The 24922-nt window shown below is 41.4% G+C and overlaps 1 protein-coding gene and 1 long non-coding RNA gene across 3 annotated transcripts in view; one reads left to right on the top strand and one right to left on the bottom strand.

Annotated features, from left to right (window-relative positions):
* LOC115145823 (transmembrane protein 131-like) overlaps positions 1–24922 on the top strand; it is a 96567-nt gene that overhangs the window by 19835 nt on the left and 51810 nt on the right. Inside the window, 1 exon segment of the mRNA XM_029687370.2 lies at positions 20959–21030. Coding sequence (XP_029543230.2) covers positions 20959–21030 — 72 coding nt within the window.
* Positions 1651–24922, bottom strand: part of LOC135561880 (uncharacterized) — a 36853-nt gene continuing 13581 nt past the window's right edge. The window contains exons 1-3 of one of the 2 annotated variants that reach the window (XR_010459726.1): positions 6876–6964; positions 3737–3808; positions 1651–3617 (exon numbers count right to left, since the gene is read on the bottom strand). This is a non-coding gene — a long non-coding RNA (uncharacterized LOC135561880). Of the gene's footprint in view, positions 3618–3736; positions 3809–6875; positions 6965–24922 lie in introns of those variants that run through there. The other variant, XR_010459725.1, reaches the window with a different exon arrangement.

Here is a 24922-nt window from a genome sequence, read left to right as displayed (position 1 = left end):
GAAGTGATAAAGTGGGGACAGGTAGGGCTGGTTGAATCCCCTCCAGGACTGAGGCTCCAGGGCCTGGATTATTGTACCTCTTGACACAAGGTGCTATCACTCTTCCCTGAAGAACAGGCTGGAGATAGGGGCAGCGTAACGGGGGCCAATGACCTTGTTGTTTGTGTGTGTGTCAGGGTTTGCGTTAACAAACACTTGCCGGGTTTTGCCACAAAAATTATAATGAAAAGCTCATAGATAAAACTGTTGCCGGCCAAAATGCCTAGGAGAAAAAAAATCCCATCGCAAGATGATTTTTATTAATTGATGAACATTTGACCGTCATGCTTATCGGTCTATAGGTACATTTGCGTAATTTAGTATTTAAATTGGCCTGTGTATATTCGTTAGTCATCATGCATCTTATTTATCCAACACAACTATCACACGTGTCCTCTGGAAAGATTTGTAGCAGTGGGGGGGTCCCCTCCTATAATTTCTATGTAGAAGGACTGAGGAGATCAGTTCTGGTAAAGGACATTCTACTCCAAAATGAATTAAAATAAGGTATCTAAAATAGAATTTCCCCCTCCCAGAAATTTGCCCAATAACACATTGGTAAAACATATTGGGCCATGTACAGTATATAGCCTATACATGGTCCATATTATCAGGTATGCTATAAATAGGCTGAAGCATGGGGTTGCCTATCTGAATTTACCCTATTGGGCTTATCATTAGCCAAATCTCAAATGTTATCTTTTAACTAGCTATCATCTCTATGAATTGAATGTCCCATAAACACTGAATATAATGTAGACCTGTTAGGGTAACTCGCCACCTGGGGTAAAAAGCCTGTACTTCTCACAGAAACCGTTTCATATCACAACCTTTCCTGCAACACTTTCCCTGGTGTCCACTACTCTTGCTCAACCAAAAATATTATCTGTCTCATCACAATTCAAGTCATTAAAAATACATTATTTCAAGGTAGAGGCAATTGTACCCCAAGTCACCCTACAATTGACCGGTGTTATATTTAGCCCTACTCTCCCCTATGCACTCACTGCGAATTGTGGAGCAGTGCTAAACCATGCTTCTATTAAAAGACCTGGGTTTAAAATGGCGCAGTTCACGCATATTTATGAGTTGAGAAATAAATAAAGTAGGAATGGAAAGCTGGCATTCCCCTTTTTTAACAAAGCCATTTAAAACGGCTGTTTTCGCAATTGCAAGAATTGTTGTGCATTGACTGCTTGTCAGATTGCATGTTTCCCTCCCTATGGCACTTATAACATGAATATGCCACGAGGAATATTTATCTACACAGTAAATTTGAAAGTGTTACATTTAACACTGTCAGCAAGTACATATGGTCACACTCTGTGTAGAGTACAAAGTACACTAATCAAAGTGTTACATTTCTAGTGTTGATTTAACACTGAGTGCAAAAAGTTAACACTGCACTGGCCGGTGTTGATCAAATTTAACACTGAGGTAATCAACACTGAGTGCTTATAGTGACACTCGCTAGTGTTGATTCAGGTTGACTCCAATTAGAGTAAAAATGTGTTTACTCTATTCAGTGTTCATTTATTTACTCTTCCCCCATGTAAATGGAAATGATATTTTGTAAAAGCACTTGGAATTTAACAAACTCAAGCAAAGCTGTTTCAACATTCAAATGTTTATTATGACCAAACCATAAGTCTCAGCCCTGGCTTAAACTGTTATCAAGTGACAGTAGAATGTAGTCAAAAGAATCCCTTGCTCCATATGACATGAGCAAATCAAAAGGTTTGTGGCATATGATGTCATTTACATGAAATACCTTGCATGGTGGACTTCGCTTCAAAACAACTTTTAAATGCATGCAAATGATCATCAAAATATCAGGTTTCAAGAGCTGACCCAACCAAGAACAATATCCTTCATTTTGTAAAATACTGGCATGGTGCTTAACCCATTTAACTGACTAAACATTTGTGTGCACTGAGACATTCAACTTGGCAGCAATCTCATGACCTTCTTTCAGGTCATTGAGCCCTGACATCTTTCTTGGACCTAAAGATAGTTTATCCTGGCTGAAAGTTTCCCAATTATATGCCATGTAATGTTGGTGTTTCTTCTAAGGTCATAGTGACCTTCTTAAAACTCTTCAGTTGCTTCATGAAGAAATTGTGTTTTGAAAAGTGCTTATTTCATACAAAAATGAGGAACATTTCAACCAGTTAACAAAGTCATTGGTGTTAGATTTGACAATAGAAGAAACAAAACTACTGGAACTTATGATCAAATAGTCATAACTGATCAATTCTCTTACGTTCCAATTCTCGAGACATTGCAATCATTGGTGTTAGATTTAAACACACAGCCTACATACAAGCCCTCAGTCCAGCCTCTCTCGGCCTATTGCGGACAGTCTGAGCACTGATGGAGGGATTGTGCTTTCCTGGTGTAACTCAGGCAGTTGTTGTTGCCATCTTGTACCGGTCTTGCAGGTGTGATGTTCAGATGTACCGATCCTGTGCAGGTGTTGTTACACATGGTCTGCCACTGCGAGGGCGATCAGCTGTCCGTCCTGTTTCACTGTAGTGCTGTCTTAGGCGTCTCACAGTACGGACATTGCAATTTATGGCCCTGGCAACATCTGCAGTCCTCATGCCTCCTTGCAGCATGTCTAAGGCACGTTCACACAGATGAGCAGGGACCCTGGGCATCTTTCTTTTGGTGTTTTTCCAGTCCAGTCCTAAGTTATTACTGTGACCTTAATTACCTGCCGCCTGTAAGCTGTTAGTCTTAACGACCGTTCCACAGGTGCATGTTCATTAATTGTTTATGGTTCATTGAACAAGCATGGGAAACAGTGTTTAAACCCTTCACAATGAAGATCTGTGAAGTTATTTGGATTTTAACTAATTATCTTTGAATGACTGGGTCCTGAAAAAGGTATGTTTCTTTTTTGCTGAGTTTACATGTAAGAGGGGTTGCTTTAGCTTGACCCTGTAGCTCTTGAACTGCTTCTTCCATGGAAGATGAACTATTTACAGTCGTCTGACCTACACCTGCAGCTGTGCAATAGCAGATGCACACATCATGTGTGTTCTTGTTAGATATTGGAACATGGTTACAACTACAATTTGAAGGAAAATCACAATTACTTGGCTGATTATCAACAGCTGTATTAGCATCCAAGTTAAGTTTAAATTTGACAAAATACATGACAACAATCTGCTTGACCACATTTTAGTCAGTTCTATAAGGGCACATTCCATGCCTCACGAGCAAGTTGGTACTAGCATGGCAAACAAAACATAAGTTAATCTGCATTAATGCAGGAGTCTAGCTTTGAGCTCAGCAACTGTTGGAGTCACCTTAACCTTCCCAATGTCTAGGTTGTATACAGTTGTCTGTATGAAGGTGTACATGTTGCACAGCATTGTATTGTAAGCAGTACCAAAAGCAAAGTGAGTCTTGAAAAGCTCATCGAAGGCACCAAGAGCGCTCGTTGACGTGCAGGGCTCGCTTGTCCAGGATGATGAAGTAAGCATGGATGCTGCTTTTCCTGGTCCCGACTGCAATAAGATATGTTTGGCGGCTCTGGTCAATCGCATCAAGGTGATCCTGGATACTGATTCCTGCCGGAAAACGTCAAAAACGAACATCATTAGTTCATCATAACGGCTGCAGCATGATCCAAGAATAACCTTTTGGAATATCACAAGATGCTGTTCAGCTTGGGATGCGGACATCTTGCCTGGTCTTTTGCGGCCTTGTGATGAAGGATGAATCAAATGGAGAAGGATGGAGGAAAGGTCACCGTCCCATTCTAAACAAAGAGATCCTGATTTAAAATGGCAAATTCCATCATCAGTTACATTAACATTTCAAAGTTAGATGATCATTTATATTTCAAATAACTGTCAGCGTCTAACATAACTCTTTGCTATGAGACTTGAAATTGAGCTCAGGTGATCATCCTTGAAATGTTTCTAAAACTTAATTGTAGTCCACCTGTGGTAAATTCAATTGATTGGACATGATTTGGAAAGGCACACGCCTGTCTATATAAGGTCCCACAGTTGACAGTGCATGTCAGAGCAAAAACCAAGCCATGGGGTCGAAGGAATCGTCCGTAGAGCTCCGAGACAGGATTGTGGTCGAGGCACAGATCTGGGGAATGGTACCAAAAAATGTCTGCAGCATTGAAGGCCCCCAAGAACACAGTGGCTTCCATCATTCTTCAATGGAATAAGTTTAGAACCACCAAGACTCTTCCTAGAGCTGGCCGCCTGGCCAAACTGATCAATCGGGGAGAAGGGCCTTCGTCAGGGAGGTGACCAAGAACCCAATGGTCACTCTGACAGAGCTCTAGAGTTACCTTCCAGAAGGACAACCATCTCTGCAGCACTCCACCAGTCAGGCCTATGGTAGAGTGGCCAGACGGAAGCCACTCCTCAGTAAAAGGCACATGACAGCCCTCCCAATGTAAGAGTGGCAAATGGCACCTAAAGAATCTGACCATGAGAAACAAGATTCTCTGGTCTGATGAAACCAAGATTGAACTCTTTGGCCTGAATGCCAAGCGTCACGTCTAGAGGAAACATGGTTTCATCCCTACAGTTTTTTATTTTATTGATTTATTTTACCTTTATTTAACCAGGCAAGTCAGTTAAGAACAAATTCTTATTTTCAATGACGGCCTAGGAATAGTGGGTTAACTGCCTGTTCAGGGGCAGAACGACAGATTTGTACCTTGTCAGCTCGGGGGTTTGAACTTGCAACCTTCCGGTTACGAGTCCAACGCTCTAACCTACCCTGCCGCCCCGTTAAGCATGGTGGTGGCAGCATCATGCTGTGAGGATGTTTTTCAGCGGCAGGAACTAGGAGACTAGTCAAGATCGAGGAAAAGATGAACAGAGCAAAGTAGAGATCCTTGATGAAAACCTGCAGTAGTGGTAGCCCTCTAGTAAGACTATCTTGTTGGGGCATTGAATATGCCTGCCACCCAATTCAACTGCGTGCGGATACATTTTTGAACCGCGACAGCGACCCCTATCCAACGCAGGAGAAAGCCATTTGTTAGAAAGTAATATTTTGCACCATTGTTCTTACATAATAACCTTATACAATTTCAGAAGCACGTCAGAGTGATGGACTGTGCCATCCCCCCACGGCTTCCACAATGGATCAGTCAACTCAGACAGGCTCGAATCAGACAGGTATCTTGTACATCAGGATTTTTTTTTTTTTTGCTACTACTCGACTAAACTCTCTGTTGACCAACAGCCTATCGACCAAACAATCGACCAGTCAACTAAATGGGGTCAGCCCTAACCCACATCCATCATTTTAGGTTCTGGGTAAAAAAAATAATGTTTAATGCATAGTCTCAGCTATCTTACTGCATTGCGCATATTGCAATTGCCAGGAAGATTTTTGTTTGTTAGCTAGTTTGGTTATTATTAAATGGTGGTATTGACCAACTTGACCAACCTGTTGCATCTTGCCGTGTCAGCATCTGAGGGCCAGGAGTTTTCTGAACCCAAGTGATGTCTTATCAATAGGGCCTGGAGTTTTTCCCTCTTCAGTTCTTCCTGATCAGGTCATGTGATCAGGGAAACCTGTCTCTGTTATACACTCTACAGCATCTCTACACAAGGTGGAGTGTCTTATGAACAGCTGACCAATTTTCTCAGCTGGTCCTCACCTCTTTCCCTAGAAGCATGTTTGTCAGGTTAACTGGTTCAAATAAGGGCACCGCTCATGTTTGCTTTATTCATGGTAGATCCAGGGATCAAATGACAACCAAACATAACTTATTTCTGCACTGTGTCTGTGGACAAAACATGGTCTGGGGCACACAGCATGCTTGCTGAGAAGGGGAATTTTGCCAGGGGCTGTGGCTTTTTATTGAAAATAAACACACAGCCTTGTGCAAGGGCAGCTCTGAGTTCTCCTCCTTCAACAAACAGTAGACCTATATAAAGCCACCTGACTGTGTTTCTCTGAGAGTGAGGGAGCGCGTGTCGTCATCCTGAAAGGTTTGCTTGTCTCATATTCGACCATTGTAAACCAGTTTACACGTTCTTTAGGGAAAGTTAGATTTGCATTGCTCCTCTTTATAACTTAATAGCCTACATTCATAGCCATAAACACATTTGCTTGTAATTTGTATCAAGTAGCCTATTACATAAACAAAACCTTTTGCTTCAATGTTGACTAACCCCATCTCAATTACTAGTTTTTTGTTGACAGATGGATAGTGGATTGAGATACTGGTAGTTCAAAGAAAGAGGGGAGATTTGGCTCCCTCCTTTCAGACGAAAAAGTGTAAGGCGATCAACAATGCCCGAGTTTGATCTGTCCCTACTCCTTTTCAGAATCACATATTAGCTGTCAGCCACCATTGCAGAGTCAAGCGTCCAAACGCTTGATGCCCCTACCACAGCTTTTTCCTCAGTTGAGGACCTCGTTGATCTTTCACCAAAAATAATATTGCGATATTGTCAAAACGATACGATATGACAGGAGTCTCCAACAGATTGATCACAAGCTACCAGTAACTCGCCAAACAATTCTGAAAGTGCATGCAATTTTTATGCATTCCACCACAAACTGTCAAACAAATCTCACAAGTATCAGACACCGTAAACTCCCAGCTACCATCTAATCAACTCAACATTATCCCACGCCTGTTAGCCACTATTGGCTTAAAAATCCAACCTTACACAAATGTCTGCCAATTACTTTCACGCAATATTGCCCGTCTGTGTGATGCGCGCATTTGTTTAGCACTCCGTATGTAGCCAGTTGGTGTGATAAGTATTTTGGGTTGACAGAAATACTTTCGTCAAAACCTTATCAATTAAATGTTAACTGCATAATAGGCTTACCTGATGGAAGTATATCATGAGTAAGTATATAATTTGTAACAGAACCATCACTAGTGTCACGTATACTCCCTCTCCGGAGCTCGAGGTCGTCAGGCTACTCATTTTTACTCACACATGTCACCATCGTTACGCGCATCTTCAGACTCACCTGGACCCAATCACCTGCCTGATTACCTTCCCTATATATGTCAATCCCTTTGGTTCTTTCCCTAGGTGTTATTGATCCTGTGTTTGTTAAGACGCTACTGTTATGTCGTCTCGTTCAGTGTTTGTTATTTTTATTAAACGTTTCACCTGCTTCTCGACTAACGCCTCACCAAAGGGAAGCATCTGAGTTATTTTTGTTGTTTTGTGAGTGTATGTGACGTCGGGTCCGGGTGCCGCTCCCGGATTAACAGGGGATGCCTCCGCTGGCTCGTCAGGTTTACAATACCCCGTTATCCCGTCAAGCATCCGTTGCCGAGTCTACCAAGGGTGCGTCAGCGAGCTCGTCAGGCTCCCGCAGCCCCGGTCGGCTCGTCAGGCTCCCGCAGCCCCCAGTGTTTCTTTCCATGTTTTATTTATTATTACATTTTCACTCTCTGTACTTGCTTCCCAACTCCCAGTGTACACGTTACGACCGGCACATTAGACAGCACTTTCCTCACTCGCTATGTATGCCAGGGGAATCATGAAAAAAAATCGACATTGTTATTCTCCACCTTCCAAAGACAATTGATATATTCTGATGGGATTTAAGCATTGACAGAACATCCCATTTTGTTTGTCTATGAACAATTGTATTTTTTTTTAAACAAAACTGAGAACATTTTTTAAATAAAAAACAAAAAAATTAACGACAAGTTTAACTTTAAAAAAAAAGAAGCTCTCATGCTAGAAAAGGTTGGAGACACCTGCAATATGATTTCTCGTCAAAGATAATATCCCGATATGTAACTATCGATTTTCCTCCGCACTACTTTCTACCCTTCATACCACTGGCAAAACCGTCACATTCAAACATAATCTGTTTTACTCTGAAACCAGTGGAGCGTTGTGCTATAGGCCTAAACCTGTATTGATATGACTACTAACCTCAATGTCAGCTAGCCTCACCCTTGCATGTGTGGTACTTTTGAGCGTTTGGGCAGGTAGACATCGCTATTTTTGTTTTAGCATGATAATAGTCACTACGGCTCAGAAATGATCTAATGGCTTTCTCTGCATAGCAGCTGTTGCTATGAGTCCATTATGCTAAAGTGCTATCTAAACCGATAGGCCTAGATGTATATAGAGCTGTATCAAGCCCTTTTTAGGATAAGTGTGTGTATGTGGTTTTGCTTGCAAGTCTCCCTTTCCCTATTTATGCCCGCTCGTCTCTCTCGCTCCCCATCAGGGATGACCCAGTGCAAAGCTGGCAAATGAGGGGTGGGGGAGTGCTAATTTCCACACCTCCTACGGTTTCTGCACCCACTCTCGTCTCTGCTCCTCTCCAGCGTCCCCAGAGCCAGCCAAGCCTCCAATTACTCACCATGACGCAAATAGACCCACCACCAGCAGACCGTCTGTGCGATATTTAGACCCACTAGCCAGCGGTTAACCCTTAAAATCTCAGTACAAATTGAGATTTTAAGGGTTAAAGGTAAGGGTATAAAATCATTTAATTTGTTCTGCAGGTAGTTTTACCTGCTCAATCTATGCTGAAGTATCAACATTATTGAAATAAAAAAATCATTGCTGTTTGTTGTCAGTGGCCAATTACGGCTATTCATTGCTATTCAACCTCAATATCCACTTCACGTAGAACAATAGGGGTTACTAGGATATAATTACATCGTCCCCCACCTTTTATTCTACAACCTCTCATCTCCTACAGCGGTGGGGAAAAAAGCTTTGTCTCACCATAATAACACATTGTATTGGTGAGAACAGGAGGGAAGCTAAAAAAAACTAGTGCTCTAGCCACACTTTCACATTGTAATGCACGCTTACGATAGCTTTGATTCGCCTGAGCTATATTTAGAAGCTCTCTTTCTCCTCTCTTTCTTCCTCTTCTCTTTCTCACCTCTTCTTTTAATTAGCTAGCACACAGCGCTAATGCCAGAGCTCTCCCCTACAGGCAGGTCATTGGAGCCGTGAAACAGACACCCAATCATTGCGCTCGCACAGATTAGAGAGTTGGATACAAAACGGTCGCCAACGGAATTAGCCAACTGCCACCGTGTCGAATTCTTATCTCTGAGTTTCACTCTCTTGTCTTTGTATGAGAGTTGGTTCTGCTGTACGACCACAAACATCTTCAACTCAGTTTGTTTGAAGGGGTGTATGCGAGTTTTGCTATAGCCTTTGTTTTCTTACTTGGCTATCATCAGACGTTACTGGATGTGTACTTGCGTAGTGTAATTTTGGCAGATATTAAGTTGAGCAGGTGTTTAGGACACTGTTTTGGCCTCAGACTTTTTCTGATTCAAAATATTTTGATATGCAACCTAATGCAGTGATTGTGATTATTTTTGGGTTGACAATTGGGCTTTTTTTTTGTTATATTTTCCTGTCAAAGTGTTCAGATTTTTTTTGTTCATTCGATATTAACTTGCCTTTATCTTTATGTGCACTAATATTATATTTAGGCCTATGTATTGATCTAACAGTAAATGTAATGTCCTAAAAAATAACTGCAATGTGGCCTCGCGATGGCCGATGTGGAATTTGCGCGCTCCGTATTTCAAAGCAATATCAGATATCATGATTATAAAACATTGTGCTTTGAGCTCAATGATCATTGAGAAATAAAATGTATATCTACAGAAAGCGGATATCTTTAATACCCGCAATTGCATTTTGAAATGTTATACAATCACGAGGGGCACATGAGATTGAGGCTCGCTCATTACAGCAGCCGCCCCAAGTGAAACAGGCAGGCAACAGCGGCAGGGTAGACACTTTTGTTACAGGAAGGATGATGCACTTTACTGTTTAACAAATCATGGTTTCATCTGCCCAAACAATAGGATGATTGAGGTGATCAGATAGAATGTGCAGCTCACACCAGTGCAACCAATAAAAATGTTAACTTGCAAAACTAAGTCCAAAGGTCGCAAAATGCAACTAAATGGTCTCAATCTGGACATTTGTGAATGTGTTTGGCTGGGTACATCTCTGGCTGTAGAGGAAACCAACTGACAAATTGTTTGTTTATCCTTATAATGAACCACACGGTTTGGGACATTAAACACTGAACAGGGTTCAGAGTTTATCTGAGTTCATCAGTGTCAGAACATAATTAGCATGGTCATGTTCATTAGGCACCAAACATGAGAAACGGACTAAAACGGGGAGGGACTTCCTGGGCTTGTCCAACAAGAAACGGTCAATGTCGTTTTCTGTTGCTTGCCCTAATGAATACAACCCATGTCCGCAGAGACCGTCCTTTATGTAAAGTCTGTTCTCCGTCAACAGTCTGCGCTGTGACAAAATCTGTTTGGGCCGGGAGGGCAGAGCGAAACAGTGGGCCCCGCAATATTCAAATGAACCCCAACCTGTTGAAACCAGGTAATACACTCTCTCTTTGTCTCTCTCTCTCAGGGAGATGCTTTTTTAGGCTCATTGCTGTTTTTGTGACACAGGGAGATTTTAGTTGACTGAAGTTATTACACTAAACAAAAATATAAATGCTACATGTAAAAGTGTTTAGTTACATGTTTCATGAGTTGAAATAAAATATCACAGAAATGTTCTATACACACACAAAGCGTTTTGTCAAATGTTATGCACAAATTTGTTTACATCCCTGTTAGTGAGCATTTCTCCTTTGCCGAAATGATCCATCCACCTGATGTGGCATATCAAGAAGCTGATTAAACAGCATGATCATTACAAAGGTGCACCTTGTGCTGGGGTAATAAAAGGCCAGTCTAAAAAGTGCAGTTTTGTCAGACAGCACAATGCCACAGTTGAGTCAAGTTTTAAGGGAGCATGCAATTGTCATACTGACTGCAGGAATGTCCACCAGAGATGTTGCCAGAGAATTTAATGTTAATTTCTTTACCATAAGCCGCCTCCAACGTTATTTTAGAGAATTTGGCAGTATGTCCAACCATGCTTCACAACCGCAGACTACATGTATGGCGTTACATGGCCGAGCAGTTTGCTGATGTCAACATTGAACAAAGTGCCCCATGGTGGTGGTGGGATTATGGTATGGGCAGGCATAAACTACGGACAATGAACACAATTGTATTTTATCGATGGCAATTTGAATACACAAAATACCGTGACGAGATCCTGAGGCCCATTTTCTTTTGAAGGTGTCTGTGACCAACAGATGCATATCTGTATTCCCAGTAATGTGAAATCCATAGATTAGGGCCAAATGAATTAATTTTTATTGACTGATTTCCTCATATGAACTGTAACTCAGTAAAATCAATGAAATGATTGAATGTTGCATTTATATTTTATATTGAGCAACAGCTTCACACTGTCCATGTGAACGTGTAGATTAGAGGTCGACCGATATAATTGGAATGGCCGATTTAATTAGGGACGATTTCAAGTTTTCATAACAATCGTAAATCTGTATTTTTGGACACCGATTTGGCCAATTATTATTATTTTATTATTTAACTAGGCAAGTCAGTTTTAAGAACACATTCTTATTTTCAATGACGGCCTAGGAACGAACGGTGGGTTAACTGCCTTGTTCAGGGGCAGAACGACAGAATTTTACCTTGTCAGCTCGGGGATTCATTCTTGCAACCTTACAGTTAACTAGTCCAATGCTCTAACCACCTGATTACATTGCACTCCACGAGGAGCCTGCCTGTTACGAGAATGCAGTAAGAAGCCAAGGTAAGTTGCTAGCTAGCATTAAACTTATTTTATAAAAAAACAATCAATCAATCATAATCACTAGTTAACTACACATGGTTGATGATATTACTAGTTTATCTAGCGTGTCCTGCGTTGCATATAATCGATGCAGTGCGCATTCGCGAAAAAGGACTGTCATTGCTCCAACGTGTACCTATCCATAAACATCAATGCCTTTCTTAAAATCAATATACAAGTATATATTTTTAAACCTACATATTTAGTTAAAATAAATCCAGGTTCGCAGGCAATATTAACCAGGTGAAATTGTGTCACTTCTCTTGCGTTCATTGCACGCAGAGTCAAGGTATATGCAACAGTTTGGGCCGCCTGGCTCTTTGCGAACTAATTTGCCAGAATTTTACGTAATTATGACATAACATTGAAGGTTGTGCAATGTAACAGGAATGCCACCCGTTTAGACTTATGGATGCCACCCGTTTAGATAAAATACGGAATGGTTCCGTATTTCACTGAAAGAATACATGTTTTGTTTTCGAGATGATAGTTTCCGGATTCGACCATATTAATGACCGAAGGCTCGTATTTCTGTGTGTTATTATGTTATAATTATGTCTATGATTTGATAGAACATTCTGATTGAGCGATGGTAGGCACCAGCAGGCTCGTAAGCATTCATTCAAACACCACTTTCGTGCATTTTGCCAGCAGCTTTTCGCTGTGCTTCAAGCATTGAGCTGTTTATGACTTAAAGCCAATCAACTCCCGAGATTAGGCAGGTGTAACCGATGTGAAATGGCTAGCTAGTTAGCGGGGTGTGCGCTAATATTGTTTCAAACGTCACTCGCTCTGAGACTTGGAGTAGTTGTTCCCCTTGCTCTGTATATGGATAACACTGCTTCGAGGGTGGCTGTTGTCGATGTGTTCCTGGTTCGAGCCCAGGTAGGAGCGAGGAGAGGTACGAAAGCTATACTGTTACACTGGCAATACTAAAGTGCCTATAAGAACATCCAATAGTCAAAGGTATATGAAATACAAATCATATAGAGAGAAATAGTGCTATAATTCCTATAATAACTACAACCTAAAACGTCTTACCTGGGAATATTGAAGTCTCATGTTAAAAGGAACCACCAGCTTTCATATGTTCTCATGTTCTGAGCAAGGAACTTAAACGTTAGCTTTCTTACATGGCACATATTGCACTTTTACTTTCTTCTCCAACACTTTGTTTTTGCATTATTTAAACCAAATTGAACATGTTTCATTATTTATTTGAGGCTAAATTGATTTTATTGATGTATTATATGAAGTTAAAATAAGTGTTCATTCAGTGTTGTTGTAATTGTCATTATTACCAATTAATCGGCCGATTTAAAATACAAATACTTTTATTTTTTAAATTTTTTTTTTGGTCCTCCAATAATCGGTATCGGCGTTGAAAAATCATAATCGGTCGACCTCTAGTGTAGATACCATACATTTACCTCAGTATCTGAAGAGATGGGTGGTTTTGAGTTACGTAAGAGCCTTGCCTTTTCAGGCACATTCTGTCCGTGGTGCATTTCAGGTGTTGGCAACCTAACCGTTTTCTCCCCAAAACTCTTCATTCCCACGAATGTCTCTTCCTTCTAGTCAAATTGCAGATTATGTGAAAATGGAGATGGCTGAACTTTCTTGTTACGCCGGATGACAGATTAATTGTTTTAACCTTCAACTCCATGCAAATTCTGCAACAATTTTTCCTGCTTTGTAAAACATGTCTCAGCAAAGACGGTACTTGTCAGACACTACCCTATAGCAGCCATCTATAAGCCTAGATCATAAGGGCTGGAAGCCACAAGCCGCTCTCTGTTTTCTCTTTCATACATGTAGCCTAGGTACATATGTGTCATGTCGATTGCACATTATGTTCTCAATTCTCATAAAGCTTCAACATGAGATCCTGATTAGATCACACTCTGGACATGTTAAAGACCACCTTGAAGGGTTATTAACAATGTAGCCTATTTTGTCATACCAAAAACTTGCAAGTCCTGGTTGTGTTGGTTGTTAGTTGTCCTGGTTGTGTTGTTTTCGAGCATTGGCTTGTACCTTGTTGTACATCCATAGTCTACATGTGGCTTGATGTCAATGTAGCAGTTAATGCCGCAAGCTAGTTGTGAGTAGGTTAACTTTAGGGCAGTATGTAGATTTCATCATTTTGATTTCATCTCTAGGATCAGGCTGGCAAAGTGAATGGCCTTGGGCTGTGCTAGGCTATATATTTTTGACACTGGCTGTGGCAAGCCTCCTGACTCACTGGGTACTCATCAGTCAGTGTTTTTTTTTGGAGGAATGTAGCTCGCATAAGACATCGCCTGTCTCACTTTGGAGCAGGGTTTTGTTTAGGGAAATGTGGCGCCAGACATTTGACCGGCAACATTTTAATTTACAGGACATTTCAGAAATGTGCCGGCCTTGCGCTATTGCGCAATCTGACAGATTTTCCACTCAAAGGCTCTGTATCTGTATGCGTGTGATAAGACAGTTTACATAATGAATATACTGTACACACGCACCAATTTAATTCCAATAAATGATACTAATTAATCTATAGACCGATAAGAATGACCAGTCAAATGTATTTCCGTAGACTGATATTTCCATTCATTAATTGGCTATAAAGCATTATTTCGTAATTTTTTTATTCTTCTCCTGGACAATTGGCCAGCGGCAGTTTTATTTATTGGCCTTTCAACAAAAATGTACAGACAAAAGCCCGCTATTGGCTAATAGTAATTATCTACCTCAGATCAGCCATCTTGTTTGTGTTTATAAATCAGTGGTGTTTGGGTGTGAACTGATTAGGCCTGTGTATTTCTTAGGCTTGTCCTTCCAAATGCTTTTAGACAATTGTCGCAAGGCACATATCCAGCAGTGTTCGACATCCACTGCAAACAGCCTCTCTTTTTCCAAGCCCTTCATGTACTTAATGCCCTGTGACCACAGCATGCACTTTCTCCCCTTCACCTCTCCCTCCTCCCTTCCTTTCCCGTTGTCCTTTTATACCTCTACACAGCACACCGCATTGCAGGCCAGCGATGCAGATCTCTAGGATGCTATAAGCGGAGGCAGCAGTTGGCTGGCGGTGACTGGTATGAGAAGCTGTTAATAATGTGAATAACCACCCCTAGCCTGAATATATTCATGGCCTATTTTATTCTCTCCCGTTAATGACTGGGGGAAGCTGCCAGTGTACAATGCCTCTCAACTCGTAACCACCCGCAAAGAGTCTGTTTGAACTAAATTCAGAACCTGTGCAGGTGGGATAGCGGGCTTCAGGGATGGTATATGTTCAGTCTCCTTTTTTTTCTTGGAAAATGGTGTGTGCGTTAGCGTGTGTGTCAGACCATTGAAGAATAAGGCATTTTAACATACAAGTCTTTTTGAACATGAGTCTGGAGTAGGACAAGGGTTTTATGGCAGAAGATGCATATTATAATAATTTGAATGTTTATCATGATAATGATATGAAGTGCGATGGATTGGATTATATTGGACACGTTGAGTTTATATAGCTTCCACTCGAATCCATTATATCTCATTAGGAGCCTATACTGTTGGCTTCCATCATTAGCAGGGTTGGGGTCAGTACCATTTCAATTCCAGTCAATTCAGAAAGTAAACAAAATACCTATTCCAAATATGACACCACACGATATATCGCTCATCCCTACAGGAAGTTGGGCCCAGTGTAGCCTGTTACTCAGTGAGGGACAGTGTAGGACACCAGAACTGAAAGGACAGCAAGCAGTGTTTCGGGTCTGCTTTATGATATGAGTCACCTCAACAAGCACCACCCAAAAAGACATACAAACATTCTGCGGTCCATAACATTCGCTACATCTGTACACACTGTACAATCCAGTAAGTCCCCAGTAGTAGCCATCCACTGTGCCTCTTTCAACTCTCTTTCCCACACCTCCCTGAGTATGTGAGGCGGGATCCCAGCTGTTGAAAGCTTGGACAGGAAACTGACAATCTGGAACTGATGGAGAGACCTCGCCAGCTTCCAGCTTACCCTCGCCATCCAGCATGTTATCCGTCCCGAAGTGTGAAAACATGGCTTCTTCAATGTGTTGATTTGATTCTTATCACCCAGGGAGGGGTGTGTGTGTAGGATAGTCTTTCAGCCCATGTGTTGCGTTTGAGTTGCCATGTGTGTTCTGGTGATGTTAGTGGGAGTTGATGTATACTTGGGTCTGTTTTTATTGGATGATGATTGGAGTTGATGTTGATGACACACTTAAAACCCAGAGCTCCCTTTTCTGACTTCAGCATACTTGAGCATGCCAACTTCATGTATCATTGCGAACCCCTCAATCTACACCTATATTGTTAAAGCTAGTTAGGGTTCCATCTCTGTCTCTGCTGTCAACTCACTGAACAGCTGTGTCGGCCCTCTGTCAACGGGGCCAGATCAGGTTCTCCTCCTCACACACTACAGCTGCCGGCTCCCTGCTGTGCAGCCCTCTTCATAGTGCTCATTAGGATGGGACGTGACACACACACACGGCCACCACAAACAACACACTGGTCGCAGCAGGGTGGCAGAAATGACCTCATACTAGCCATCATATAGTGTGTCATTGAGAGAGAAAGCACAAGTTCACTTGTTGATTTTTGGTGAGAGTGGATGTGAGAGAGTAAGGGATAGGGTGTGTGTGCATGTGTACTAAACGAGTTCCCATTACAATATGTTGTAGGCTGTGTGTGGGTTTCTTTTTTTAAATGCTACCTCTATCTCATATCGGCTTCTTTTTCACCATAACCACTCGTCTCTATTTGTGCAACAAATCCGTTTTTAGAGCGCAAATCTGACTGTCTGACGCAGGTGACAAGACAATGTAACCCACTCACAGTCTCAGGTAGATGGAGTAGGGTGAATGTGCCCTAAACTCTGATCTTGGGTCAGTTAAGCATTTTCCCCACAAATGGTTAAGGCTAGGATTAGGGGATGGAAAGCTGATCCTAGATCTGGTGGATGTTGCCATGGTCTCAGACAGACTACCCTAACTGATGTACATGGAATTGTCAATGTTCCAGCCCACTCACTTATAGCCAGGGCCCAGTGTTTCTCAATACTGGTCCTGGTGACCCAACTGGGTGCGCAATGCACAGTTTTGGTTTTGCCCTGGCAATAGCACACCACACTAACCTACCTGATCCCACTTATCAACTCATCATCAAGCCATGTGATTAGTGGAATCAGGTGTGTGCACCCATTTGGTTTCCCAGTTGTGCTGGGAATTGCCAGGGACCTGTATTGCGATGCTGGTGTCTCTCATGATTCTATATGTATTGCAAGTTGATATTTAGATTGTATTGTGATTCAATGTTCCAAACAATATTGATCACTGCTTCAGAGAAACGAGAGCACGTAAGAAAACAAGTTTTGATCAGATAAAATTGCTGAAAACAAATGAGCTCCCTATTTAACCTTTTCACACGTACCAAAAAAAAGGGTTTGATCATTCTACAGCATATGCTTAAACCAGTGTGATTAGAATGTTTATTTAGAACGCAACAGTCAGCATTTGATTTAGCCACACAGTTTTTTTCACAGAAACATTTTGCACACAGTCCTTACAAAGTTATGTCCTGAATGTGACCAGTTTATTTTTGGATGCAATGTTCAGACACTCACAGAAATAGCACAGTATACACAATCATCCAAACCGGAAAATGTAGGCTACATTAGTCCTAGCGTTTACTAAGAAAAGATTGGCGTAACACAAGCGGTCATATTTGGAGAACTTTTGGCTGACAGAAACCACAATATGAATTAGCTAATAGCAATGACTATTTATAGTTCATCACATCACAGGTGAGCTCAAAGTTGATCGAAATAATTGAGTAAAACACTTTCAAAAAATCAAAAGTAATCCGGCGATGGGTAGCTCGTGCGCGCTGCCATTTTTGTTTTTTTCGCGTCAAACCAAAGATAATAAAAGGAGACTATGACTTTGGTCCGTTTGTTGTATGCATGTTCAAGGGGAGGGGGGGGTCAATGATCATTCACTTCTGGAAGTTTACTCGAAGATTAGTGAACGATTCCTTCACCTCATTTTGCTCTGACAGATGTTTACGTGACACCCAGAATGCATTGTATAATGGAAACAAACATGGCGCCACACATAGCTGACAAATAGCTTAGCATTAGCTCATTATAATAAGTACAACAAAATACCCCAAAACTATTATACACACATCCTAGGTTTCCATTACAATCTATGCAATAATCGGAATGCATTACTTGTCACCAGTACTTGAAAATGTGAATAAAACTACATACATTATGCTCCATACTAGGGTTGCACATTTTGGGGAATATTCAGAGGTGGAAACTTTCCGTGGGAATATATGCAAGTTAATATTAATACCATTTAAATATAGATGTCTTTTGCAATGGATATATTTACCACATCATATGGAGACCGAAACATACACATTTTTACCTTATAAGTAGACATAATTGCAAATGATTAAATCCTAATGAATAAATAAAACAATTTAGTTACGAATTGAACTTAAATTAATTGAGTTGACTCTTCACATGGGATGATTTCACTGAACAACAAAAGAGAATATCGAATGATCCATCGCATCTCCCAAAAACGTTTTCAACATAAAATGATAACTAAAGCTTTAGTTTCTAGACTGTCTTCCTCTCAGGCTTCCATGTCTTCTCCCTGGACCTCCTCAATGTCCACATCCTGAACATCAGACTCTGAGGCCTCATCTTCACTGTCACTTTCCAACCTGGTTGAGGATGGCTCGTTGTCAGGCTCAAAAAGCCTCAAATATGCCCAGATGACCACCAATTTTTCAACCCTTCTATTGGTCAGCCAGTTGCGTGCTTTGGTGTGTGTGTTCCCAAACAAAGATCAGTTGTGCTCTGAGGCGGCTGATGTTGGTGGGATTTGGAGGATGGAGGCAACAGGGGAAAGAGCCTCAGATCCACAAAGTCCCTTCCACCAGGTGGCTGATGAGATATGTTGGCACGACTGCCATATTGCATCTCCATCCCAAAGCCCTTGCTTGGAAGTGTACTTCGCCAGACTGCCAAGAACCTTACCCTCATCCAGGCCAAGGTGGCGAGACACGGTAGTGATGACACCATATGCCTTGTTGATCTCTGCACGAGACAGGATGCTCTTGCCAGCATACGCTGCGGCGTGTATGGGTTTCAGGCAGAAGTCTTCACGCTTTTTGATGTATTTCAGAACTGCAGTTTCCTCTGCTTGGAGCAACAGTGAAGTGGGCAGGACAGTACGGATTTCTTCTCTTACATCTGCAAGCAGCGTCTGAACATCCGAGTGGATGGCATTGTGTCCCTCAATCCGTGTGATGGCTACTGCTATAGGTTTCAGGAGTTTCAGGCTGCTTGCCGCTCTCTCCCAAAACACATCATCCAGGAGGATCCTCTTGATGGGGCTGTCCATATCGGCAGACTGATATGACCATTTTTTTGGAGAGACTCCTTCACCTCCAGGAGACTATCAAACTTGATGACAACACCTCCCCAACTGGTGTTGCTGGGCAGCTTCAATGTGGTGCTCTTATTCTTCTCACTTTGCTTGGTGAGATCGATTGCTGCTATAACTTGATGACCTTTCACATACCTAACCATTTCCTTGGCTCTCTTGTAGAGTGTATCCATTGTTTTCAGTGCCATGATGTCCTTGAGGAGCAGATTCAATGCACAAGCAGCACAAACAATGGGTTTGATGTGAGGGTAGGACTCCTCCACTTTAGACCAAGCAGCCTTCATGTTCACAGCATTGTCTGTCACCAGTGCAAATACCTTCTGTGGTCCAAGGTTAGGGTTAGGATCTTGAGAATCTGCTGTGTGTGTGATGGAAGAGTGCACTGCACACGTGATGGTAGAATGCACTGTGTATGCAGAGGGTTGCCATTGAATTGGGGATAGTTTAACCAAAATATTCCACAAGACCTAGAATTGCCTTATGTGTATCCCACAAAAAGGTTCACTGTTATAAAGCTAACTTTTTAGATGAGTTTAAGCAAATTTCCCAAAATGTATGGAAAAATTCCAGAAATTTATCAGAATTTTTCAGATTTTTTGCAACCCTACTCCATACATACATACATACATACATACATACATACATACATACATACATACATACATACATACTGTATGCTACAGTAGAAACAACAACACGGTATACAGAAAATAAGGCACTTACTTTGATAGCAACGTACACATGTCCAAAGTTATTATTTGTAATGAATACAACAATGCGAGCGCCAGTCAGAAAATGTGCCAGTTCTTTCAAGACTGCTCAAATGTCCTCATACTTGATGTGCGGAAGAAATGGAGTAGGGCTGTCCTCGAAGAGGTAAGTTTGTCCAGCTCAGTAAAGTCTTAAACATAAATTGTCCGAAACACTGGAATGGACTACTTCTGTGTGAATTAATGAGGAGGCAGAATACACTTCAATTCAAACTGTTAGAAAATCATTGGAAATTGACAAGTTGAAACAGCGCGTGTTAACTGTCCTGTTGCGTAACAATCACATTAAAGATATTTGGAACAAGCTATGAAGGAAAAATAATGGTGTTTTTGTGCAGGGACAGCAAACTAGCGGAAAAATAATATTGCGACATCAATACGATATCGTCAAATATGATATATGTAACAATCGATTTACGTTTGATAAATAAGATGCATAACGAATATACTATACACCCGCCAATTTTACAACATTGAAGTCTCCTTGACAACATTGGATTCAGAACTCTGATAGTTCAGAGTTTCAGATATGAAACTGAAGTAGATGTGTGTGATGTCTGACGTCCGAGAGCTATTCTTATTGAGCTCAGAATTAGAAACGACCACTTTCTGTTGTAACGGTGTCACTGGCGATTGGCTTCGTTGTTTTTGCCGCGTGCATCGACGCTCACCTGTAGTGCAATGCAGGGGCATGTTCATTACGGCATCGGAAAACTTTCTAAAACGTTATGCACTTTTTTCTTCGTTGCAAATCCATTTTTTTTTTAACGAGTAGCACGCTCAAGTGTCTCACAGAGGAGTCTAAATTTCGCCACCACTCTGGCTGCATTTTTAGGCAGGAGAGTTAACATTTGCCAAGTCGCCCAAGCGCTCACTTTTTTTCGAATGAAGGTCCCATTGGAACTCATTGAGGTGATAGGCGTACGTGTATATAAATGTGTTCTTCTCTTTTTGTCTTTCTTTCGCCAGCTCCTCGTTCTACTTGCCGGAGAATGGAAGGCCGCTGCGCTTCCAGCCGCCATCGCTGGAGTTTGGGACACAGTGAGTTTTTCTCTCACTTCCTGATTTCGAAGAAAAGGATTCATAAACATAAGCCAATGTAAAGACATGGATAAATCCCGTGTTTGGAGCTGCTATAACCAACCACCTCGTTATCGAGTACACATGGGTGCAAAAGACACCGACTCCAAATCACAATCCGACAGTTATAAGAGTAATGTGGAAAAAGCATTTGGAATAGCATCGTATGACAAAATCAACAAAATATCTGTCATCTTTACCTAACCTTGTCTGGATTATGTCACCGGAAGCCCCCAAGAAGAAGCAAAGCCATAGAAAGTTATGATAAAAAGCCGTACAAGTGTAAAAGCTCTCTGTATAAAGCGGAGAGGGGCCTTTTAAATGCAGAGGAAGCCAAAGGAACAGACAGGCGACGACCATGAGCAGCTCTCTTCCCATCACCCGAGCCGAGACTGAATAAGAGAGAGGGTCAGACCCAAGGGGAAAGGTTTAGAACTCTGCTGTTTGGCTCCTTGCTCCCACCAGATTAGCGAGACTCTTTGTTGTGCTTGGACAGCCACTGCTACTATTTGCAGCTGAAAAAATGTATCCCATGACATATATTTATTCATTATTTTGAGCCACATTCAACCCCCCCCAAGGTCTACGTTTATTTCCATTTCATTTTCTTTATCTATTGGTCCAAGTGTCCAAGATATCTATTCGTTAATTAGTTCTGTTGCTAAATCTGAGAAATACCCCATTCCCTAACTTTCTGTGTAGATTATAATGAACAAACTAGGAAACACTAGGTCCGACCTAGGATGTATCCTCATCCATACCTTATTGCTACAGACAACGGTTGCTATATTACTGAATTGTTTAAACATTAAAATCCCACGCCCTTGTTTTGCCACAGTGGCATCAAGCAAAGCAGGCATAACATAACACAAGCACACCAGCGCAAGGTGTTAAACTCAACCTCATCCCTGCCCACTAGCCTTGCTAGCCTCTCGCTAACTAGGCTAACCCAACGACCCAGTCATTTCAGCACTGGCAATATACAGTGTTGATTTGCAACATTAGCACACCCTCCTCTCTCTGTTTGCCTGGCAGTGCAGAGGGACCCAGGCATGCCCAAAGAGACCCTTATTGACTGAAGTTTTGTCCCAAATGTCACCCTCTTTCCTATATAGTGCACTACTTTGACCAGAGCCCAATGGCATCCTATTCCCTATATAATGCACTACTTTTACCAGAGCCATATGGACACACTATTCACGATGTGTAGTGCACTACTTTCGCAGTATTTACTGTCATCCCGTTGTTTAAACACACAACAAACCCCCTGTCCCCACTACAATGCAGGTCCCCAGTCATGTGTTATGAGTGGATAGGACAGGCAGTAGCGTCGCACAAAGTGGATGGAATTCTTGTCATTGCCATCAGCATTGATTTGAGGAAACATACATACATTTTATATAATCTATTATAAAATAGGCTAAAACGCATCTACAGTTGAAGTCAGAAGTTTACAACTTGGCCAAATACATTTCAACTCAGTTTTTCACAATTCCTGACATTTAATCCTAGTAAAAATCCCAGGTCAGTCAGGATCACCACTTTATTTTAGAATGTGAAATGTCAGAATAATAGTAGAGAGAATGATTTATTTCAGCTTTTATTTCTTTCATCACATTCCCAGTGGGTCAGAAGTTTACATACTCTTAACTAGTATTTTGTAGCATTGCCTTTAGATTGTTTAACTTGGGTCAAATGTTTCGGGTAGCCTTCCACAAGCTTCCCACAATAAGTTGGGTGAATTTTGGCCCATTCCTCCTGACAGAGCTGGTGTAGGCCTCGTTGCTCGCACACGCATTTTCCCACAAATTTTTCAAATTTTGCCCACAAATTTTCTATAGGATTGAGGTCAGGGCTTTGTGATGGCCACTCCAATACCTTGACTTTGTTGTCCTTAAGCCATTTTGCCACAACTTTGGAAGTATGCTTGGGGTCATTGTCCATTTGGAAGACCCATTTGCGATCAAGCTTTAACTTCCTGACTGATGTCTTGAGATGTTGCTTCAATATATCCACATAATTTTCCATCCACATAATTTCCCACCTCATAATGCCATCTATTTTTTGAAGTGCACCAGTCCCTCCTGCAGCAAAGCACCCCCACAACATGATGCTGCCATCCCTGTGCTTCACAGTTGGGATGGTGTGCAATTCTCCCCCTTTTTCCTCCAAACATAACGATGGTCATTTTGGCCAAACAGTAATATGTTTGTTTCATCAGACCAGAGGACATTTCTCCAAAAGGTACGATCTTTGTCCCCATGTGCACTTGCAAACTGTAGTCTGGCTTTTTTATGGCGTTTTTGGAGCAGTGGCTTCTTCCTTGTTGAGAGGACTTTCAGGTTATGTCAATATAGGACTCGTTTTACTGTGAATATAGATACTTTTGTACCTGTTTCCTCCAGCATCTTCACAAGGTCCTTTGCTGTTGTTCTGGGTTTAATTTGCACTTTTCGCACCAAAGTACGTTCATCTCTAGGAGACAGAACGCGTCTCCTTCCTGAGCGGTATGACGGCTGCGTGGTCCCATGGTGTTTATAGTGGCATACTATTTTTTGTACAGATGAACGTGGTACCTTCAGGCGTTTAGAAATTGCTCCAAAGGATGAACCAGACTTGCGGAGGTCTTGGCTGATTTCTTTTGATTTTCCTATGATGTCAAGCAAATAGGCACTGAGTTTGAAGGTAGGCCTTGAAATACATCCACAGGTACACCTCCAATTGACTCAAATTATGTCAATTAGCCTATCAGAAGCTTCTAAAGCCATGACATAATTTTCTGGAATTTTCCAAGCTGTTTAAAGGCACAGTCAACTTAGTGTATGTAAATGTCTGACCCACTGGACTTGTGATACAGTGAATTATAAGTGAAATAATCTGGCTGTAAACAATTGTTGGAAATAGTACATGTATTGTGCACAAAGTAGATGTCCTAACCAACTTGCCAAAACTATAGTTTGTTAACAAGAAATTTGTGGAGTGGTTGAAAAATCAGTTTTAATGACTCCAACCTGAGTGTATGTAAACTTCCGACTTTAACTGTATCTGTTTAACTTAATCACGTTAGGAAATTGAGTTTGACCTATCCAATGACTTCACATTGTACAGTAGCTCTAAAGGTTACTATCACGTATATATATGTTTTGCTAGAATGAGGAAAGCTTGCACCTGCAGCTATTTACTTTTTTATCTGCAAACCTAGCCTTTAAGAGTGACATTTACAGAACTGTGGTGACACTGACTATGGTGGTCCCCTTTTTATTACAAACACATCAAAATATTAAAAGGCTAAACAGAGAGCGCTAAGCGTAGCTCCAAAGGTCACCATAGACCTTTTTAATACCAGCCTGCGCTCGGTTTGTTTTTTTTGGTTGATTTGTACTCCTTTGATGTCGGCCCCAGAGAAGTGTCAGATGAGCAAAAGTGCCTTCCTCGTTTCCAGGAAGTGTTAACTTGTCATCAGCAAAATGTTGTAGGGTGAAGTTGCCCCTAGACACAGATCTTGAGTAAATTTTGAATTTCTCCCACAAATGGTTAAGGTTAGAATTGGAGGAGGGGAAGCTGATCCTACCTAGAGGAAACATTACTATTAAGGGACAGTTCTACCTCATGCGTTGATGCTATGTCAATGTTGACACAACCGGAAACACTTTGCATTGAGTCGCACAGTTATGCCCTGAAATTACTCTGTAACTACAGTAGTAACTAGAATGTAATCATGGTAAAACAGCAAATGTGGTAGCAATGTCTAAATTGTACTTAAACAAAAGTTAGTTTCATAGTAGTTTACAAATGTTACTTTGTCGATGTCTGAATGCTAGAAAGTATTTTACACTGATTAAACAGTATGATC

Source organism: Oncorhynchus nerka, linkage group LG18 (genome assembly GCF_034236695.1).
Source record: "Oncorhynchus nerka isolate Pitt River linkage group LG18, Oner_Uvic_2.0, whole genome shotgun sequence".
Lineage (NCBI taxonomy): Eukaryota > Metazoa > Chordata > Actinopteri > Salmoniformes > Salmonidae > Oncorhynchus > Oncorhynchus nerka.
This window is presented reverse-complemented; position numbering and strand designations above follow the sequence as displayed.